Genomic DNA, 21,290 nt, shown 5'->3' on the forward strand with positions numbered 1-21,290 from the left:
AATACAACTATGATTATCTGGTTAGGGCAAGTAGAAATGCAGACTTTATTTTGCACAAATGACCAAAGTAGTACCCCCCAAAAAATTAATAATTAAGATCTGAATTACTCAAATTAAACCTCTACATATCTTCAGTTCACTAAATATTTGCCAATTCTTTCCTCTGACATAGAGGGCTTGCCAAAAAAAATCTTGCCATTTGTCTCTGTAGTATTACCCCAAATGTGAAGTGTAATATGAATCCCAAACTGTCACTTTAAAATGTGAGTTATGGAATCATGCATGCTCTGTTGAACCCTGTATCTTAAAATGTCTATTATCTTTAAGAATTACTTTCAAAAGGCAGTCTTTAAAAAAATAATAAAGTATATGTGCTGTTCACCTGAAGAGAAATGATTTCATAGCATTAAACTTCTGCATAAATATGCTTCAATAAGCAATTAAACCAAAGGCTCCCGTATGCATTTTAATCCTCCTTTTTCTCTGTGAAGTCATCACAATCATGTACCTTTGATCTTGCAGTCATTTCTGGCACCAGACTCAGATAGCACAAATGAACAATTATCACTTAATAGAATGGAATTCAAAGACAATGGAGTCTAATGAAATAGGGCTTTGTTTAAAACAAAAGTGAAACATTTTCTAATAGTTTCAAAGAACGAGTGCAAAGCACATTAAAGGAGTTCATTTATGAAGTGAACATCTTGTAGTGTTCTTCTTAATGGTCTCCTAGACCCCAAGCAGTTTGAAATTTGGATTTCTTCTTGAAAAAGCGAATGCCACCTGCTGCAGACGACGTCTTGTTATCCTCTTTCTTTGCATTCATTTTGTTTTTCTCTTCCTATTCAGGCTGTTCCACCTCCCAACTTTGAGATGCCAGTCTCCATCCCAGTGTCAAGTCACAACAGTTTGGTATACAGCAACCCCGTCAGCTCACTGGGAAACCCCAACCTTTTGCCACTGGCCCACCCTTCTCTGCAGAGGAATAGTATGTCTCCTGGTGTAACACATCGACCTCCAAGTGCAGGTAACACAGGTATGTGCTCAGAATACAGTATTACTAAGCCACTGGAAGGATTTACTCTTGGCAGAAATGCTGTTTAATCTACCAGATGCTGAGTTTTCCAGTTTTCCTTTCGTTACACCCTTCCTTGCTTCACTCCCCTTGACTTCTGTGATAAAGCCTAACCGGGTCAGCATCTTTCCAAAATCTTCATAATCATCCAAGTCGCTCTTCAGCATATCTGTCTTCAATCTCCTTGTGTGGCTAGACCTTAACCACAAACTTTCTCAAACAGGACTTCAAATATCCTGTCTGCTTGCTTCTGCCCTTCCGCTTAAAATGTCATGTTCCTTCTTCTTCTAACAAAGCATCACCTGTTCTATAAAACCTTCTCTGAGAGCATTTATCCCCATTTGGTGTCATTTTATTCATTTATACAATTACTTTCTTACACCTCAAAAGACGCGCAGCAGAAGGGAACTGTGATAAGATCATGTAACGTACAGTGTAAAATAAAAACAAAGCAAATGAAGTCAAGAGCCCACGTTGGGGCCTAGATACCTGCCACAGATTTTTCTCTGAGAGATCGTTACTGTTGCTCCTAGTCCCAGAGGAAAGAAAATGGCTGCGCAGGGCAAGTCCATGCATTCTTAGTATTCTGATCAGGCAAAACATATTACGATGCATGTACTCAGTATGTGTCTATTTCCCTACTGAACTGAAAGAACTTTGAAGGGACTAGTGTCCTCTTGTCAGACACAGAGTAAATATGTGTTGATTCTAATTAAACAATTCCTTATTTCCAACAGAAGCTGCAAAAATAATTGCATTGTAAATATATGCAAACCATTATATCTTTACAAACTTTGTGGGTTGTTATCATTTTATTTTTTTATTTATTCCTGGAGCGATAGCACAGCGGTAGGGCGTTTGCCTTTACAAGCGGCCAACATGGCCGACCCGAGTTCGATTCCTCCATCCCTCTCAGAGAGCCCAGCAAGCTACCGGGAGTATCTCGCCCGCACGGCAGAGCCTGGCAAGCTCCCCGTGACATATTCCATATGCCACACACAGTAACAACAAGTCTCATGATGGAGACGTACTGGGCCTGCTCAAGCAAATTGATGAACAACAGGAGGACCGTGACCGTGACCGTGATTTATTCCTGGGCCCAGGGAATAAATAAAATAATAAAATGAAAACAACCCACAAAGTTTGAAAACTCTAAGAGTAGAGCACAGGCTTTGCATACTAGAGATGATTAGTGTTATTATGACTTCGACACACGTGATCATGTTAAACACAATTCACGGAAAAACTTTGGGCTAATGTTGCTCAACCCTCTTCTGACTGTAGTCCCCTTCCTATTTTGTTTTCTTCCTGTGACGTCCATGTCCAACCAGTTGTCCCTCATGTCTCATGTCATTGTTACCCTGTTTATGCTGCTTTCACCTGTAGTCCTGGGGAACCCTAGGGCACACAGGGACCATATAGCCACCTTTGAGAAATGCAACTTCAGAAGACTTAAATGTCTGCTATCGAACTAAATGTATATTATTGCTAATACAGAAATTCCTTAAAGAAAATGCAATCAAAATCAGTCAAATAAAAATACTGCCAAATTTTGAGTGCAGGAAAAGAATTTCATTATGTTACTCTTTCTGCTTTTGAATGTGATAGATACTTTAATAAGAATTCTCGTCACCATATGGATTTCTTTCATGTCATACTCAAAATCCTACTGAATTTCCTATTTTGCAAACTTGTGTTTATTATTTTTATTTATCTATGTTAATTTGGAGGCCACACCTAGCAGTACTCAGGGCTTACTCCTGACTCTTTGCTCGGAGATCACTCCTGAATGACCACTCTGAAATCTTGGGCTTTAAAAATTAAATTTCATTATTGTGATCAGAAAACATATTGAAACACACCAGTCTCCTTAAACATTATCAAATCTTATACACTTTAAGCTAACAGTGAATTAGTTTGCATTTCTAAATTTGTGGCAAGTGAAACCTTGTCAATAATTAAGATATGTTACTAAGTGGGGTCATTCACTGTGGGTAGATTCACAAAATGACCAAAGTTCTCAATAATCAGCCCTGAACAAAACTCATTATTTAAGAAATAGCAGATGTTAGAGTTTTTTTTTCTTTTTGGGTGACACTGGTGATGCTCAGGGGTTCCTCCTGGCTCTGCACTCAGGAATTACAACTAGCTGTGCTTGGGGAACCATATGGGACGCTGGGAATCGAACCCGAGTCGGTCATGTGCATGGCAAACACCCTACCCGCTGTGCTATCATTTTTCCAGCCCCTATGTTAGACTTTTGAGCTTGTCACAAACCTTTAACTTATTCTTAGCTTTTCTATAAATCACCCTCTTAGGAAAAACTAGACTTGGAAATAATAAAATTTGAAAAAGAACTCCAAAATCTGAAGTTTTTAAGTGTAATTTTTCTTAGAAAAATGATTCTGCAAAGCGTTACTGATTGAATGAAGCAATTGGAGCACAGCATGTGACAGTAAAATGGATGCCAGTCCTCTGAAATAGGCAAAGCTTTACCAAATGTAGTAATCTTGGAAGAGGACAAAGCCCTGAAGTGCCTAAAGGAAAATGTGTTAAGGGCCTGGAGTCTTCTCTTTTTGACCCCCCCTTTCTAATTCCTAGGTGGTCTGATGGGCGGAGACCTCACATCCGGTGCAGGCACCAGTGCAGGTGAGTGTTGGCTTCTGTTCTGCAGAATGCGTCATTGTTCAAGGTTCTTCTCTGGTGATTTGCAAACTAAGTCTTTTAAATAAAGCAGACTGGTGACATGACTGGGAAAATGGCTAGAATCTCTAACACAGAAGTGCTTGAATATCGATCTAAATAAAGACTGGTTGTGAGCTAGAACTAGAACTTTGCTTATTATAACTTTACCTAGCCAGCATAATGAAAGACTTGATTAGAGATCAAATCAACTGAATCCTAGATACCATCTCTAGACAAGGTACCTTTCAGAAACCATATCATTTGAGCTCTCTATTAATCATTTCACACTAAATGTGAATCACTTTCCATTCCAAGTGCTGCACAGAAATGCTATGTATTTCTAAAGAGAAATTTTATTTTTAACGGAGGCAGTGATAAACTAGAAAGAGAGCTCTTGACAGACTGAGTGCATGCTTTACGTGATGGAGGCCTAGATTTAAGACCCAGAACCATATGGTCCCCCAAGCACTTCCAGTAGTAACCCCCAAACACTGAGCCAACGAGTAGCCCCTCAGCACTGGCAGGTGTGGCCAATAAAACTGTATGCTGTTTTTATATATCTGATGTAATATATATGTATTATATATTACATTAATATATCTGATGTCATAAAGCCACATTTGGCATTAAAATGAGCTCTTAGTGAATTTGCTCAACAGACAAAGTACATGTATGGCATGAGGGGGACCCGGATTGGATCCCTCTCACTTTGCATGGTCCCCCAAAAATCAAAACAGCTCTTGTTGTTTTGAGCTCAAAAGAACTCTTGAGAATATGAAGATTGCATACCCTCCAAAAAGGACCCTGAAATATAGATCAACCCTTAAGAATTTCTTTTGCTTTGACCAATTGTCTCAGAGTGATACTTCTCCAAGGTTTCTTTTTTTTATTGTTTCTATTTCCTTTTTTTATTACTGAAACACCATGAGGTACAGTTATAGACTTACAAATTTTTGTGCTTGGGTTTCAGTTATACAATGATCAAGTACCCATCCCTCCACCAGCGCCCATCCTCCACCACCACAGGTGCAAGCATCCCTCCCACCCCCATCCCACCCATCCCACACTGCCTCCTCTGTGGCAGGGCATTCCCTTTTGTTCTCTCTCTCTCTCCTTTTGGGTCCTGTGGTTTGCAAGAGAGGCATTGAGTGGCAATCATATTTGGTCTATAGTCTATTTTCAGCATGCTTCTCCCACCCTGGGAGGATCTTCCCAACACCCTTTATTTGGTGCTCTCTTCTCTATCTGAGCTTCCTTTTCCCCTAGCACATGTGGCTGGCCTCCAAGTCATGGAGCAAAATTCCTAGAACTAATCTCAGCCACTCCTGGGTGTCCAAGGTTCCATTTTAATTAATATTGTTGCACTTATTGAAATACTGTGTCATTTTCAATGCAGAGGCAAGAGAGCACAATACTTTCTAATGCTAACTGCAGCTCTCTGTTGGCATAAAAAGTAACCATGGTAATTCCTGCAGCTGGATCATGCTATACATTTAAAATAGTAGGAGGCAAGCATGAGTGACACAAGAGTATGATTGAAATGTCAAAAAAAAGGTTTATTGAAATATCCATGGATGGCCTAATTAAAAAGTATTGCCAAGGTCAGATGTAATAGTTTGCTAATTATAAGAAAGAAGATAAAGGAAATTGGTGTATAAAAAACATTTTTATAAATATGTCTGTTTGGGAGTAATTTTCTCACTTCTGATGCTGGCTTTTTACTGATTTAGTGAGCAATCAAGAAAAAGTATTACTTATTGAATTAGCAGAATTGATGTCATTGCTTCCTATTTTACCTGAGTTTTTAAAATTAGGTAGAGGAGAATTAATGAAAAACCCATTGTACTATTGTATCTGGTATTAAAATGAAATGGTCTTTTTCACTCTTGCTATTTTGAGAGTTTGATTTTGTGTTTTGGGCCACACCTGGCACTGCCCAGGGGTTGTTCTCTAGCAGTGCCCAGGGGATGGGATAGTGCTGGGGCTCGAACCTAGCACCTCTGCATGCCAGACACACACTTGAGCACTGAAGCTATCTCCCGAGGCACTCCGAGGCACAAAATGTTCTTTTTTCCATAAAAAAATATTCTGTGGTTTGTAGCCTCAAAATTACAGAACCAGATCAAAGCCAAACCAATGTTTCTTGGATTTAAGTCACTGTTAAGCTCTGTGATTAGAGAGAATGTTGAGAACTGAAAATTGAGTTGTCACAAAGATCAGGATGAAAATAATGTAAGAAAAAATGTTTAGAAATGATGATACAGTATCTAGTATCTCACTTCCCCCAAATGCTTGCTTTTGTGGGAACATTCAGTAGTGGTGATGAAAGTTATAACTAGTTAAAATGTATGTTAGGAGGGTCGAAGTTTTGATAGAGGGGTGTTCTCAGTTTAATGTAAGTAGCCTCTTCTTACGGAAAATAAGGGATATTTGGTTGCTCAATGGTGCTGGAATTATCAATTTCTGAGCAGCAGGACAAGTTTGCTGGCCCTACAGAGACAGAAAATACTCCATTTTACAGCATAAAAATTAGTGTCATTCAGGGTATATCATCATTGAACTAAAATATAGCTAGCTTAGCAAATCCATAAGCCCGTGAGTCACTTTTAAAAGTGGAAACAGGGGGCTGGAGCGATAGCACAGCGGGTAGGGTGTTTGCCTTGCATGCAGCCAACATGGCCGACACAGGTTCAATTCCCAGCATCCCATATGGTCCCCCGAGCACCACCAGGAGTGATTCCTGAGTGCATGAGCCAGGAGTAACCCCTGAGCATCGCTGGGTGTGACCCAAAAAGCAAAAAAAATAAATAAAAATAAATAAATAAAAGTGGAAACAGGCCAGAGAGATAGCATAATGTTTAAGACATTTACCTTAAATACAGCTGACCTTGGTTAGATTCCCAGTACTGTTTAGGCCCCCTAAACACTGCCAGGAATGAACCCCTGAGTACGCAGCCAGGAACAAGCCCTGAGCACTTCTGGGTGTGGTCCCAAAGTCAAAATCAAACATAAGAGCAATATTTTTGAAAATAGAAACAAAGACTCAATTGTTCTATATTGATAAAAATAAATATTTTATCCTAGTGATTGTATCTTATATCCATGAGGACCTAATTTTCAGTTTCTGTTATAGTTGTGAAAGAGTTCCTTTTCCACTTATTAAAAATAGAAGAAGAAGCCTTTTCTAGCTCTGGCTCCACAGGACACCTGTCGCAAATGCCACTTGGTGTTGAGCTTAGCTGTCTTGTCCTTCTCACCAGCTCAACCCTATACTCTCCATTCTCATGCCAACCAGTATCCTGTGTCAAAGCTGAATATATCTGTGCTGATGTCAGAGAATCACACAACATCAGGGGGAAGTAAGGCCAGCCAAAATACCTCTATATTCTCAGAAAAGAGAACTAAAGCAAGTGGCCCAGTGATGCCTTCCACACTTTGAATATTGTCACTGAAATTAAAGATCTCAAGTGGCAAGACTGTTAAACACAATACCTTTCAGTCTGTCAATTTTCTTTCAAAACCAGATCATCTCACTTTGTAAAATAAAGTAGTGGGGAAATGGGGGAGATAAACTCACAAGAAAAGAAGTTAATTAAACATTTATTGTGTGTTTGGACATTTATTGTGGATCTGCAGATACCCGAACCGCAAGGAGATAAGCATTTGAGGAGTTCAGATTCATCATTAATCTCTGAGCCACCCCTCACCCTCACCCAGTAATCCAGAAAGTCAACAGGATTCACCAACTGCCTCCCTGGTGTTTCCTTAATCTATCCCTTTGCTCTCTATTCTTAACCCACTTCCCTGCTTCAAGCTCACACCAGGGCTAGGACTGTCTCCAGAAAACCCTGATTCATCTCCCTGAAGCACTTGGCCTCCCATTTCTATCTCCTGTGACTGGTCCTTCTTTCTCCAAGCTTTAGGCTAACTCCAAGTCATCATTCATTCAACTAAGATCCAGCTACGACTTTCCTAGGTGCTCAGAATTAACATAAGCCTCTGATCTCTGGCCCATCACTACACCCCAGTCTAACTTTCTTACCTTCTGTCACTGCCAGCGAGAACTCCAGCTCCAATCGGAGAAGAATTTCACATTGTTCTTACTAGGTGCTTAACAAAAATTAACTCATTCACTCTCATAGCTGTCTGTTCTGAGCCATTGGCACCACCAGTGAATGACACTTGAATGAACACAAATTACAGTGCTGGCATCAGTGTGCTAAAGAGATATTCATATGATGTCCTGTCTAGAGATAAGGCTACTGAGACACAGCAAGGTTAAGTCATTCTCCAAGGTAGAACTCAAGCTGTCTGTCGCTAGAGTCTGTACTAGTTCATTGTTGTTGTTGTTGTTGTTGACATCATCATCATCACTATTGGGTTGGGGAAGACACTCACTGTTCTCAGAACTTCTTACTGTGCTCAGGGATCACTCCTGGTGTTGCTCAAGAGACCATGTGCTGTAACATGAGATCAAACCTGGGCCAGCTGCATGAAAGGCAATTTCCTAGACCCCTATACTGTCAGCCGCATCATGCTTCCATTTTCCACGCGGTGTTTCAACTGCCTACTTTTATATTTATACATTCCTAACACTCTTGCTTTCTGCTCTTTCTCACCTCTAAGATACAACTCAACCACTTAGGAAGTCTGTTCCTGACTTTCCCAAATGGAACTAGGCACTCTCATCCCTTCTCATCTGTGTCTACAATACTTCCAACATTGCATTATGTTTACGGTGTCTGGGCATGTGACTTTTGCCTGGACACTCAACTCTCTGGTGTCTTAATTCAGTCTGTTATCCACAGCTCATTGTTATGGATATTTAGTAATTGTGAGTGAATAAAAGAAAACTGATCATCCAGATAAAATATTTTATATCGTTGATGAAAAGCAGTATTACTGGGCCGGAGTGATAGCACAGCAGTTAGGCGTTTGCCTTGCATGCGGCTGACCTGGGTTCAATCCCCAGCATCCCATATGGTCCCCCAAGCACTGCCAGGAGTAATTCCTGAGTGCAGAGCCAGAAATAACCCCTGAGCACCGCTGGGTGTGACCCAAAAAGTAAAAAAAAAAAAAAAAAAGCAGTATTATTAAAAAATATATATGTACTCTTCATTTGTAAGTCACAATTGTGTCTTGAACAATAGCACAGCGGGTAGGGCATTTGCCTTGCACATGGCTTACCCAGGTTCAATTCCTCCATCCCTCTCGAAGAGCCCAGAAAGCTACTGAGAGTATCCTGACCACACAGCAGAGCCTGGCAAGCTCCCATTGGCATATTCGATATGCCAAAAACAGTAACAACAAGTCTCACAATGGAGGCGTTACTGGTTCCTGCTCAAGCAAATTGATGAACAATGGGAGGACAGTGCTACTGCTTTTTATCAATGATATAAAATTATCTGCTATAATTGATTAGTATCCTAGCTCTCCAAAGCAAAGTTTCACACATTTTCCTAAGGTGTTTAATAGAAAATCTAGAGTTGATACATAGCAATAAATTAGATGTGGGTGGGGGTATCTCAGATCTTTACCCTTTAAAACAAAGAATCTCTTATTATTTAAGTCAAAATAAGTTCAAAAATGAAGGCTCATGGTAATAAGGATGTAGTAAGATGAAGTTGTACTTTGGTATAAGAAAAATATACTCCAAGTCATTATAAGACATTATTAATAGTGACATTTCTAAGTTTCAGTTGACAGTTATTCATCCACTACTTAATCTTTTCCTCTCAACAACCAAAATGAAAAGTCACTGCTTTAAAAATTACATTTTTTCATATCTATATACAGTAAAACTTTTAATATGCTAATCATAGTGGTTATTGATGATTGTAAAACCAGACTGTGTAGAGTTTCATAGTCGTTAGATTTAAAAGAAGTAACACTAGCATAGCCATGTTACTAACTATCCTGTTATTACCCTTTGTTTGCACTTTGATAGAATGGTTACTTTTTATTCAATAGATGGTACCAGAATGCTCAAGGATTTAGTGATTCTTGATTGACGTGAGAGAGCGAGAGAGAGAGAGAGAGAGACGGAGATAGAAATTCAGAGACAAAGAGAGAGAAGGGGAAAGCATTTAGCAATGTCTTCAAAATTTTAAGAGAATTTTACACTCTACATAGCTATTTGCCAATAAGGCAAAGGAGATTTATGTATATTGGTTAATAATTTTAATTGGCATTTATTGTAAATTAGATATAATTTTATATAAAAAGAAACTAACAGCTGTTTCCTTATTTTGATTGTTAATTGTTTACTATTTTATGCATTTGGTTGTCAAGCATTGTCACTTCTGGAATGCTTAATTTATATCAGCCAACTACATGGAGTCTTGATGGAGGCAGAGTGCTGCTGTGGATGACGAGAACAGTGATCAGAAAACCTGCCTTCCAGGTGCTGAGAAGACTCCCTGGCAAGAGCCCTCAATCCATGGCTTAGGAACTTTGAACTTAATACTTCAGATAAAAACCACAGATATCATTAAAGTTCATTTTTTGATTATATTTTAGGGTCATGTCATCATAACATTTTTGTAGGTTTTTTGGTAATTCATTTGGCATTGGAAAAGAAATATTTAGGCCATTATAAAATAGAATTAAGTGAGAGGGAAAAAAAGGTTAAACAATATTTAATAATCCTCCACCAGTATCATTATTTTGCAAGTATTTGTTTTTGAAAATACTTACCAAATTTCTGGGCTGACTTTCTTATCAGCCAAAAGGACATTGTTGCTATTCTTATCCAGTGTCTTAAAATACCAGGAAAGTGGCTAAGAATTTCATCTAAGACTTGATTTTAATAAGTTGGTGTTTTTGTTGCCTAAAACAAAAGTAGATTTAAAAAAAAAAACACTAGTAGATTACCATTTTAGAGAAAGGGAGAAGGATACCATTCAGGTATAATCAAATAAAAAAATTATTTTTGTTCAAAAAATTATTCCCATAATTTTTTAAATTTAAAAACTATTCATCAACATGTAAATAAAGTCTAAGTATTTGGATTTTTATTTTTAAAATATTATTGGTTTGAAACAATTTTGAAACAGTTGGCATGGACTATTCTGCATAAAAAAATTCTGAATTCCTTTGCACTTTTACCTTGGGAGTTCACCCAAAACATAAAGATCCAACAACATTGTTTTATTATTATCCATGAAATTAAATAACAATGATATTTTTAGCCCAAACCAAGGTTATCTAGATTTATTAAAGGAAAAAAAAATACTTAGTCCTCAAGTTGGATGATCCACAGCATGTGATACACAGCCACTGCCAAGAAAATCAGTGTCCACTTCCCATACACAGAACCTAGAAAATTCTAAATAAAGCAGTACCTTGACACCATTCTCTGGTGGGGGGCCAGTATTGAAGTGAGAGAGGCAGGTCAAAGAGAAGACAAATGAAAAATGTTACAGGCTTAGCCAGGATACCATAAAATCTGCTTTCAATCCCTTGGGTTTAACTTAATTCTTTTAGGGAGTTTGATTTCTAGAGGGGAAAACAAAATTTTTAGCTAAAACTCCTGAGTGTCTTAGCAGATTTTTATAGCCCTTTGTACATGATTTCTGATTCACAAATCATATTCTTCTTAATTTCCTATCTTTCCATTCTCTTCACAAATACAGTGTGAAAATTGGTCTCTTTGCTTTACCTCATTGATTTAACCGAAGAATGTAACTTATTAAAAAATTTTGGTCATTTTATAATATTAATTCACGCAGTTAATATTTTTTCCAAAAATGCTAGTTATACTCATAATGTTCTTTTAGCAGCCTTTTTTCCTCATCTACTCGTGGTTTCTCTTATCCTACTTGTGTCCTTTCACCATATGATTTTCCTTTGAGATCAAAATGGAAAGAAAAGCTTCTTTCAGAATAATTCATGTTGTAAAAGTACGCATCAGACAGCAGATGCTGTAGAAGGGATGTGGTTAGAAACCCCCCTTCTGGAAATCAACTTTTTACCTACCAGGGACTTTTCGGGGCTTCAAAACTGTCAAGAATATAATTTACTGTTTTAGGCAGACCTTATCTAGTCATGATATCTAGTCATAAATCATGTCAGCTTTATAATCTATAACTGTATCCATAAGGTGCTAAGTATTGGCTAGGTTCATCTATTTCAGTCATTTTCACTGAACTTAATATTTTCTGAAATATTTTACCAAACACTATGTCCACCTTTCACAGCTTCTTGACCATAGACCCCATATGGAGTTTATAGTGTGTGTGTATATGTGTGTATGTGTGGGTGTGAGATGTGTGTGGGTGCGCGTGTGTGTGTGTGAGGGGCAGGATATTCTACCTCCTCATAAGCTATAAAAATGTAACAAGGATAAGAAATCAAAATCTAAGGCTCATGAACATATATCAACATGATCACATTAATTTTGATGATGGAAATGCAACTGTCAAGCATAATGTTACACAACTCAGAGAGAAAACTATTAAAATCATGGACTGAAAATGTTGTTCGAACAGTCCTCATGTTGTTCATCAATTTAGTAATAAGGAAGATATTCCAGAGGCAGATATTCAGAAAAATCAAATGTCCCAAGGAAAATTACATGAGACACAGTCACTTTAGAAAGGGAGAATTTGTAAATCCCCATTTTTGCATGATTGCTGTGAAAATTAAATGAAACCATCCATGGAAGTCACCTAGCAGAGTTACTAGCTCCAAATAAGTGCATGATAATAAATGTTAGCTATTGTCAGTCACAAATCACAAATCACAAATCATCCTGTTAATCGTCGATTGCCTCGAGCAGGCCCCAGTAACGTCTCCTTCATCCTAGCCCTGAGATTATATTCAAGGCTCTTTAGGAGAATGAGACCCATCTTTGTTACTGGTATTTGGCATATTGGGTACGCCACAGGGAGTTTGCCAGACTCTGCCGTGTGGGCAGGTTACAATCGGTGGCCTGCCAGTTTGTCCAAAGTAAGAATGAGATAATAAGATGTCACAATAAGATGTCGGCCCAAATCCGAGTATTGTCAGTAGCATTGTTTTATTTATTTATTCATTTATTTTTATTTATTTTCTGTTTCATTAGTGAAACACCCTGAGGTACAGTTGTTGACTTACAAGTTGTTGTGCTTGGGTTTCAGTTATACAATGATCTAGTACCCGTCCCACCACCAGTGCCCATCTCCACCCCCACCAATCCCAGTATCCCTCCCACCCACCCCATTCCCCATCCCACCCTGCCTCTGTGGCAGGGCACTCCCTTTTGTTCTATCTCTCCTTTTGGGTGCTGTGGTTTGCAGAAGAGGCATTGGGTGGCAGTCATGTTCGGTCTATTGTCAGTAGCGTTCTTTTAATTCTTAATTTTTTTACCAAGAAGATAGTTGAGTTTAGTGTGGTTCCAGTAATATTATGTGCCCAGAGAGTACTGCTCTCCTAGGCTTCTCTCAGAGGTGCCTGCATGGCCCCTACTCTCCAGGGCAGGAGAAAAGAAACTATATTCATAAATTCGAAGCAGACAGTGCAGTGCAGTGCAACACATTTCACTTTTAACGTTATGATCTCCTGATGTGTTTGCAGCAGTTGTGTTAAAAGTTAAAACCACAAGTAATTATTCTTTCTCTTCTGTCATGGTCTCTCTAATTTAGACTGTCTCAATATTTTTGTTTATAAAAGTGACTGAAAGAATGAGCGATTGTGTCAATAATGAAGACACCCCCTCATTTTTAGCAAAGAGACATCCCCCAAATCGCAAGAAGTGAACAATTAAGTGAGTCATAAATCTATCAGTCATTGTTAAGTGGAATTTTTTTAAGATAACAAGGTTCAATATGATTTTTACGATGCAATTAAAAACTATCCCCCCAGTAAATCAGTGCTCAAAGCAGAATGATATTGTGAGTGCCTTTTATTTAACTTATTTTTATTTTTTGCAGTGGAAACGCCAGATTGTCAATTTTTTCTTTATTTGCAAATGGAGACTTGATTTAGAGAGGGCGTGTGTGAGGACACATTATCAATCTGAAACATCTGGCTTTTGTAATTCAATAGTAGAAGCAGCTTTTGTTTTAGATTCAAATGGAAGACCCTTTAGTGAGAAGTCACAGAAGCTCTCTAAACCTCAGTTTCCTCATCTATTGAAATGTTAATGCTTGGTGAATGAGAGAGTTATTGAAATGTGAATGCTTGGTGAATGAGAGAGGCAAGTGTCCTGCTTTAAGATATAGACTTTGGTTTGGGGAGGGAAAAAATAACTGAGTAATAAGAAGTCTTCACTTCTGCCTTCAAATCCTGAGCTTGGGGTGTGCTGGATATTTCAAGTTTGCTATCAAGTTGGCAGATAAGACTGTTCATGCCTCAGAGATAGTAAGGAAAACAAGAAACCTCAAGGACAAGTGGGGTAGATAGGGAATCTGGAAAGGTCTGGTGAAGCGTCAGGGTGACATGGTCAAGCAGAAAAGACCAGTCTCCTTTTAGAATGTCTGCTGCCCTCTAACCAGTACAGCTAAGAATAGTCTTGGCTTTAGTGTGTTCTTGGGGTATTTTTCTAAGAACACACCACAAAAGGCATTGAGGTTTCACAGGACTTTCTTAATATCCAACGTTATGCATTATATTATTATTTCCCTAAGGAAACCCCCAGATCGCTTGTTTCATGTTTAAGAATCTAATCAGGCATCTTAGCAGGATAAGAATCAGAAACCTGATTTGCCCCCATTCTACAGTAGGCACATTGAAATTTTCATCATTCCCAGATTCTGATCTCCAAATGTTTTGTGGTTACTTTTTTCCCTTACAGCAGTTCCATGAAAAAAGATCTCCTTTTGCCCTCATCAAAAAAAAAAAAAAATCTGATTGTGATTCACAGCAGCTGAATAACTTACAGTTCTTAGCATTTTTTTAAACAGGGTTTCAAGAGGCACTCAGGGTAAAGTGAATATACGACTGGTGTCTGAAAGATCATAATACTTTTCACTAAAAACTAAGTATATTTCAAGCCCAGTAGAACGATGTTGGGTTGTCTAAGCAAGTAGTTCTATACAATATTAAGTGCATTGTTGTGAAAATATATGTTTATTAAAAATGCAAAAAATGTTCTGATACTGAAAATAGCATCATGAAATCTTTAAAAAGTCAAATGTAGGGGCCAAATTGATGACTGAAAGAACTGGATGCAAGCTTTGTATGTGGGAGCCTTGGTCCAATCCTTACACCAACCTGCTCCCACAGATCCCAGGAGCAACCCCCAAAAACTGTTCTAGGAGTAATTCATGGTGGCCCAAATAGTCCCCCAAAATTAAAATATAAAAATTAATTAACCATAGTGGCGTATTTGATATCTGGCTGAACAGGACAGTATATATTTTTAAAGTTGTTCTAATGAAAGGGAGGGGGAAAGCCTAAATTGAGTAAAATAATTTGCTTTTACATAAAAACAGAAAATTAATACATCTGAGGTTCTACATACATTCAAATTTAATGGTTTCCTGCAGCAGTTTGCTTCAAATTCCCAAAATAAGATACTATTAATTATTATACATTATGTAAATTTGATGTGTAAATTTTAGTGAGTGTTATATAATTATATGATGTAATCTTTAAGTTAGCTATATTAATTAGAAATTATGTCCTAGATAACAGCTAACAGTAAGTACTATATTATAGCCTAGCTTCTTACATTGTAACTTTTACCATTTTGGTTTTAAAATAAATTTTATGATTCTCAGTAAATATTTGCTTGTATACTAATTTTATATACCTATATGCCTGAACATATAAAAGTTTCTTAGTCAAAAAAAGGTCATGAGTGGGAAAACTCATAAAATACTGGGCATCTATTTCATTGTCAAATGGAATGGTCCTAATGGAAGCTGGTCTTTGAAATTGACCATACATAGGTAAATATATTTACCCACTACTACAGAAGAGAGAATTATTGACTAAAATATTACAAAATCTACCTTTAAAAGCCTATTTAATCATCCACTCAAAATAACACACTGAAAGTTAAACAGCTGCTCTGGCATTTAATATAGCTAAACCCAATATTTCCTATTTGTAAATATTTATTTATCCAGAAGGAGACCAGAACTGTGGTTTGGAACATCCCCATTCTGGGAGTCTTATGAACTAGCAAGGCTATTTATAATGGCCAAGTTGACCATCAGTGTATCACCCAAATGTCCACGTCACCTCTGACTTAGTGATGCTTTGGGTCTGTTATCCCACTCATACTTGATTTGTTTTCTCCATTTCTATAGTATTAGAATGGGTTTTGGCAGAGAAGGTTCTCAAAATCTCAGTGGTGACTAGTTCTCAAGGACCCACATGAATCCTTCTGAGATGAACTCTGGATACAGGGTGGAATTCAAATCATGATCCTACTAGGTGATAACTGTTTGACACTGAGCAGGTTACTCAACCTGTTTATCTCATCATCTAACATAAGGACACTGATACTGATAGCACCTCACAGAGCTGTCATTGTGAAGACTAAAGATAATTTATATCCATGTAATATTGTAGTTACTGGGTACCTGGTACTTCTTTGACTAATGTATGTACCTGATGTTGTTAGTATTATTGGTAAACAAAACGATAGATGGTGCTGTTGTCAGTATCATTTTAAGGTCCCATCAGAATGATGGATACTTCAGGAGAGTATGTGGGATCATATGTGAGATTTTATGCTTCTCCTACTAATGAAATTATTGGTTATCTGTGAGAAAATTAAGACTCGGTATGGTTAAAGGAACTTTAATGGTAGATCCTGAATTTTCCTTGGTTTCCATCTGCCATGTAAATCTTCATGAATCTGCTCACTCATTCAAATGCCATTTCACCTGTATCTTCTGTCTATTGCTACTTTACTAGCCTCTCTAGAAACTATCACACCTTCCCCTTAACACAAATGGGATTTTTTTGTAACATGTACGAGCCTACCTCTCTTAGACTTTGGTTGCTAATTTTCTGACGCCTGAAGTTAACATGCTTTGAGTTGCATGTGTTAGCTAGCATTTGAAAAATTAAATCTCTAAAGCACAAAGTGCTTATCTGCACAGGAATCCTGTTCTTCACAGAGATGTCTTTGTTCTGAGATCTCTGTCATTCTTTCTCTCTCTGTACCATCTCATAAAACATAATTTTATCACTCATCTTTTTCCTAAGACATTGAGCATCTCATTTCTGTTAGGAAGTTTTGTATGAGCAAATTATTGTTGGAATTCATCCTGAAATGGAGACAACTTATGGCAGTAAATACTTGGCAGGGAAGAAGAAAAGATCAAATGTCTTAGAATTTCTGTTTTTATTAAAGAAATTTTCTTTGATTCTATGTCTTGTCGTTAGCGAAGGTAATGTGCTGTGAAATGATTAACAGGTGTCATAGGCAAAAAAAGAGAGAAACTTAAGTTGACTCTCTAAACAAATTTAGAAGCACTTTTTTGTCTGATAGTGTACTTGGTCATCAGTTATATATAATCATTATCTAAAATAGAAAGTGCTCTCAAGTAAAAAAAAAGGGGGGGTGGAGGAGAGACACTTTTTCCTTGAAAATAGTAAATTATTTTCTCCATTTTTGTCAGCTCTCATTTCCTCGGTAATGTAACTTTTAGGGTCATTCTTAAGTGATCACTAATTTCCCCAGAATATCCTATGTATGTTTTGTTTACACATATAACACTTATAGAACGAGAACTTCCTGTGATAGCCCTACTTCTGTTTGCAGCAGTTCAGAGGAGGGAGAATTCAAGTAGATTGAAGTTGTCCAGATGCACTATGAGTTGGAGTGTTACATGACCCTTGGAATAGAAAGTTAAATTAAATACTGCCAGATACTGAATTGCAGAGACCCTCAGGTGTTGTCAGAGGATCATGAACTTAGCTTCGGCCATTAGAGGTTAGATGGAGTGGGGGTTAATCTCTGAACAGACCTGAGAGTTAAGTAGAACACTGACCCAACAGTGGTCTGACCCAACATTGACCCAACAGTGGATGACCCATCTATCAGAGCATGAAGGATGTGGTCCTTTCAGAATATTTTCCAGGGTCAGTTAGAAAGTATATTACATTTATTATTCCACACATGCACTGGAGTTTGTGTAAAGCTGTTAGGAGCTCACAGTCCTCCTGAACTTCTGGTGAAGAGCCTTTCAACCAGACCTGAGAGATACAAAAAGAGGTGTTATTGAAAGACCTAGTCAAATGACACTGAAAGTCTACTAAGATAGTAGTGATAGAACAAAAAGGTAATTTCATTGGTCTGGAGTGGTAGTTCAGTGGGTAGGGCTGATGGGGCATTTGCCTTGCACGCAGATGACCTGGGTTTGATCCCAGCACCCCATAGGGTCCCCCAAGTCCACCAGGAGTGATCCTTGAACACAAAGCTAGGCCTAAGCCCTGAACACCACCAGGTGCATTCCCACTTCCAAAATAGAATTTTGAGAAAATGAAACAGAATTTGGTATCTGATTTGTATATGGAGTTGGAAGGAGAAGAAATAATCATAGACAACAATTTAGGAGATTCCAGAACAGTATACACTAATGAAAAAATTAGAAGGACTAGTTTCTGTTTTGAGCATGTTACTTTTACACATTTGTAATTAAAATTGCCAGGAGATAAAAGGAGAACAAAAAGCAAAGGCACTAGTAAATGTCTGTACATCTAAGTATAAAAATGGTTCAGAACTTGGAACTCAAAGAGCATTTACCTATACAGTTAAGCTCTGTTAGACACGGCAAACTGTCCCCTTCACCATGTTATATTCTTAAGCCAGGAATATGTTCTTTGAATCTACAACTTCTTAAAATAGGAGTCAATTAAAAAAAAAGCAGTGTGTTCAAGCAAACTGGAGAGAAAAATGAATTTTTTTCTTTTAACACTGCTTTCCTAGTCCTGTATATTTACACTAGTTTTAATTTGGGTGTTGGGAAACTTGTAACCCATAGAGGTGGCTTCTATTTTCCATTGGACAAGTTCTGTCGTGAATGCTTACATTGTATATGAATCAATATTTTTAATCAACTGAAACGATAAACTGACTCCAAGTTGGTCTGGTCTTCATTTTCATATAATCTATAATCAGGAAATCTATTCATTCATGCTTTATAATTTTTGTACTTTCAAGTGGTCAGGAGAATGTGCCATCTGCAGATAGTCACATCTAAATTGATCATTGTCCGGGTGGAGGGCAATTTTTCAAATGTCACTTAAGAAAGGTTGAATCTGTGTATTAGAAGGTTATTGAAAGATGCTGTTTTCCACCCACTCCCCAACTCCCGACTTGAAATGAGACCTTTCTCTTTGGTGAATTGATCTTAAGATCGGACAACAGCCTCAAACACAGGCCACCGCATTCTGAGGGAGGGAGGGAGGAGGCCGTGGTTTCCGAGCCGGTTTAAATGCAGGCTCTTCTTAGCAGTAAACCACACGCATGTATTCATCATTGATTTTCAAATGATAGGTTTCTATATCACTGGTTTAGGATCCACAGTCTTGCCTTCTCGAATCTATATTATGCCAAAAGAATAACAACTTGGTGGCTGGAAACAGAAATGGTTATTATACGGCTCCAAAATGCTAGCTGGCACAATATGCTAAAAACAGCAGAAATTCACCAGGAAAAGAGAGAATTTATTTGTTCTTAAAAATAACTTTATGCTCTAAAAATATGAATTTAAGAAGTGTCATTGTGGTTCAAAACATTTTACATTCAATGTGTAAACACCTTAAAGTATGTGACTAATCTTCTGAAATGGCATAATTTCCAAATAACAGAAAATATTCCAGGAGAAAAATTGAATGCTTTTCAAATCAGGTTTTTAGTTGGGAGGCATTTATTGAATGAAGAAACTATAATGTATGTTTACTTTCCTTTCCTACTGCTGCCCCAAATTATTGTTTAAAATACAGGCAAAAAAAAAAAAGACGTAGGTTTTGTTGGATTTGCTGTGCGCTTATACTGTAGAAAAGGTTTTCTTGAAAAAAAAACCTTTTCTCGGCGCCTCTGTGAAGCATTTTCCATTTTTGCACACTGGCCCAGCTCTTGTCATATCACAGGACAACACATTTCACGAAGCGGTTTTACTTCCGTTTAGCAAAATAACTCCTCCATGCAAACCAGTATCGGCATCTACCAAGCCGGGTTTAGTTTCTTCTGATCTATTCAAGCTTCATTGCACTGCTTAACTGACTTTTTTTCCCCCTTCTTTTGAAATTACCCAGCTAATTTTCCATTTGATTGTTTATTTAAACCAGATCTCACGCAGATTTAATAGATAAGTGACATATGTATTCAGTGTGTCAGTCTGATATTCAACTGACAGGGTTACATACTGCAAATTTGGTCTTGGTTTTATTATCCCCTTTTAAGCTAATCGGATCTATTAATTAAAACTAAAGCCCTAACACAGGCACAATAATGATTCAGTAAGACACATTAAATCTATAACTCCTCTGAGCATTTCATCTTATCCAGCATTTTATTCTTAAGTGAGCATAGTCTTTGTTTGTTATTCTCTTAGTGATAAAAGCTAAAGATCTTTATTTCATCTTTGCCACAGAAAACTGTTTGAAATCACTATAAAATTTTTATTTTTAATGCATATAACTGAATTGGGGAATTTAATTTTCTCCAAGTTTTTTTTCTTTGTAAAAGAGTAGCTTGTATTCATACTTTCGCAGAATTAAGTAATGATCAGGACTCAACACATATATGGGGTATTTATTTTGTTTGGGATTTTTTTTCCAGTAGCTTGGAGAATCTTAGGCATAATCCATTTGACAGATTTAATATTGGGGTTATTTATTATATATTCACTCTGTTTATTCATGCATAAAATGAGACAGGTAAATGAATGGGATATAAAGAATAATAAATAATAATAATAAATGTGCTTTATGCAGTGTGCGTCGACTATATTCAAGTTCAAAAGAGGCTCCTGTAACAATCTCCTGTAGTATACCTGTGCTTGTCCTCTGCATTCCTCCTTACTTTGAACCCTTCATTTCCACATCTGTATTTCCCAGCCTTCCTAATTCTCCATTACCATTTACCAGTCAATTGTTCTGTCCACATAGAACCTGTGTTTAGTACTCAGTTCTGCCATTGTTGTGGATCTGCGTGTCCACCATTTAAACCCAAGACGTGTCAGCCTGGAATTTGTCATCTCCAGAGTCAAGCCTCCCTGGCACCCTTATCCTCTCAGGGCTTCCCATTTAACCGAGTTCTTTGGCGCCCTTGACTGTCTCGGCTCAGTCACAAGTGTCTTTTGTTTCCTCAAGGCCCCCGTCAATACCTGCCTCTTCTGTAAGTCTTGACTGGAAATCTCTTCCTATCTGGGAACCCAGTAACACTTAAGCTGGTTTATTCTGTAGGCACCCCAGCCCCAGCCTGCAGTGTCTTGTACACATTATGCCACATATGTCCATATTGGAAGAGCATGAAGGAATTGCAGGGCCTGAAGGATTGAGGCCTTGTTTTGCCTCTCCACTGGTCAGAAGAGTATCATTCTTCCTGGGGTAATAGATACTTGTGTTTTCCCATAATGATAAT

General features: G+C 37.8%; 1 protein-coding gene across 8 annotated transcripts in view; it reads left to right on the forward strand.

Annotated features, from left to right (window-relative positions):
* The window catches only part of MEF2C (myocyte enhancer factor 2C), a 155,081-nt gene that overhangs the window by 121,238 nt on the left and 12,553 nt on the right, over nt 1–21,290 (forward strand). For all 8 annotated transcript variants that reach the window (XM_056112392.1, XM_056112389.1, XM_056112391.1 and 5 more), the window contains 2 exons: nt 850–1,036; nt 3,677–3,724. In XM_056112392.1, the coding sequence (XP_055968367.1) occupies nt 850–1,036; nt 3,677–3,724 (235 nt within the window). The remainder of the gene's footprint in view (nt 1–849; nt 1,037–3,676; nt 3,725–21,290) is intronic.

Source organism: Sorex fumeus, unplaced genomic scaffold (genome assembly GCF_029834395.1).
Source record: "Sorex fumeus unplaced genomic scaffold, SorFum_2.1 ptg000018l, whole genome shotgun sequence".
Lineage (NCBI taxonomy): Eukaryota > Metazoa > Chordata > Mammalia > Eulipotyphla > Soricidae > Sorex > Sorex fumeus.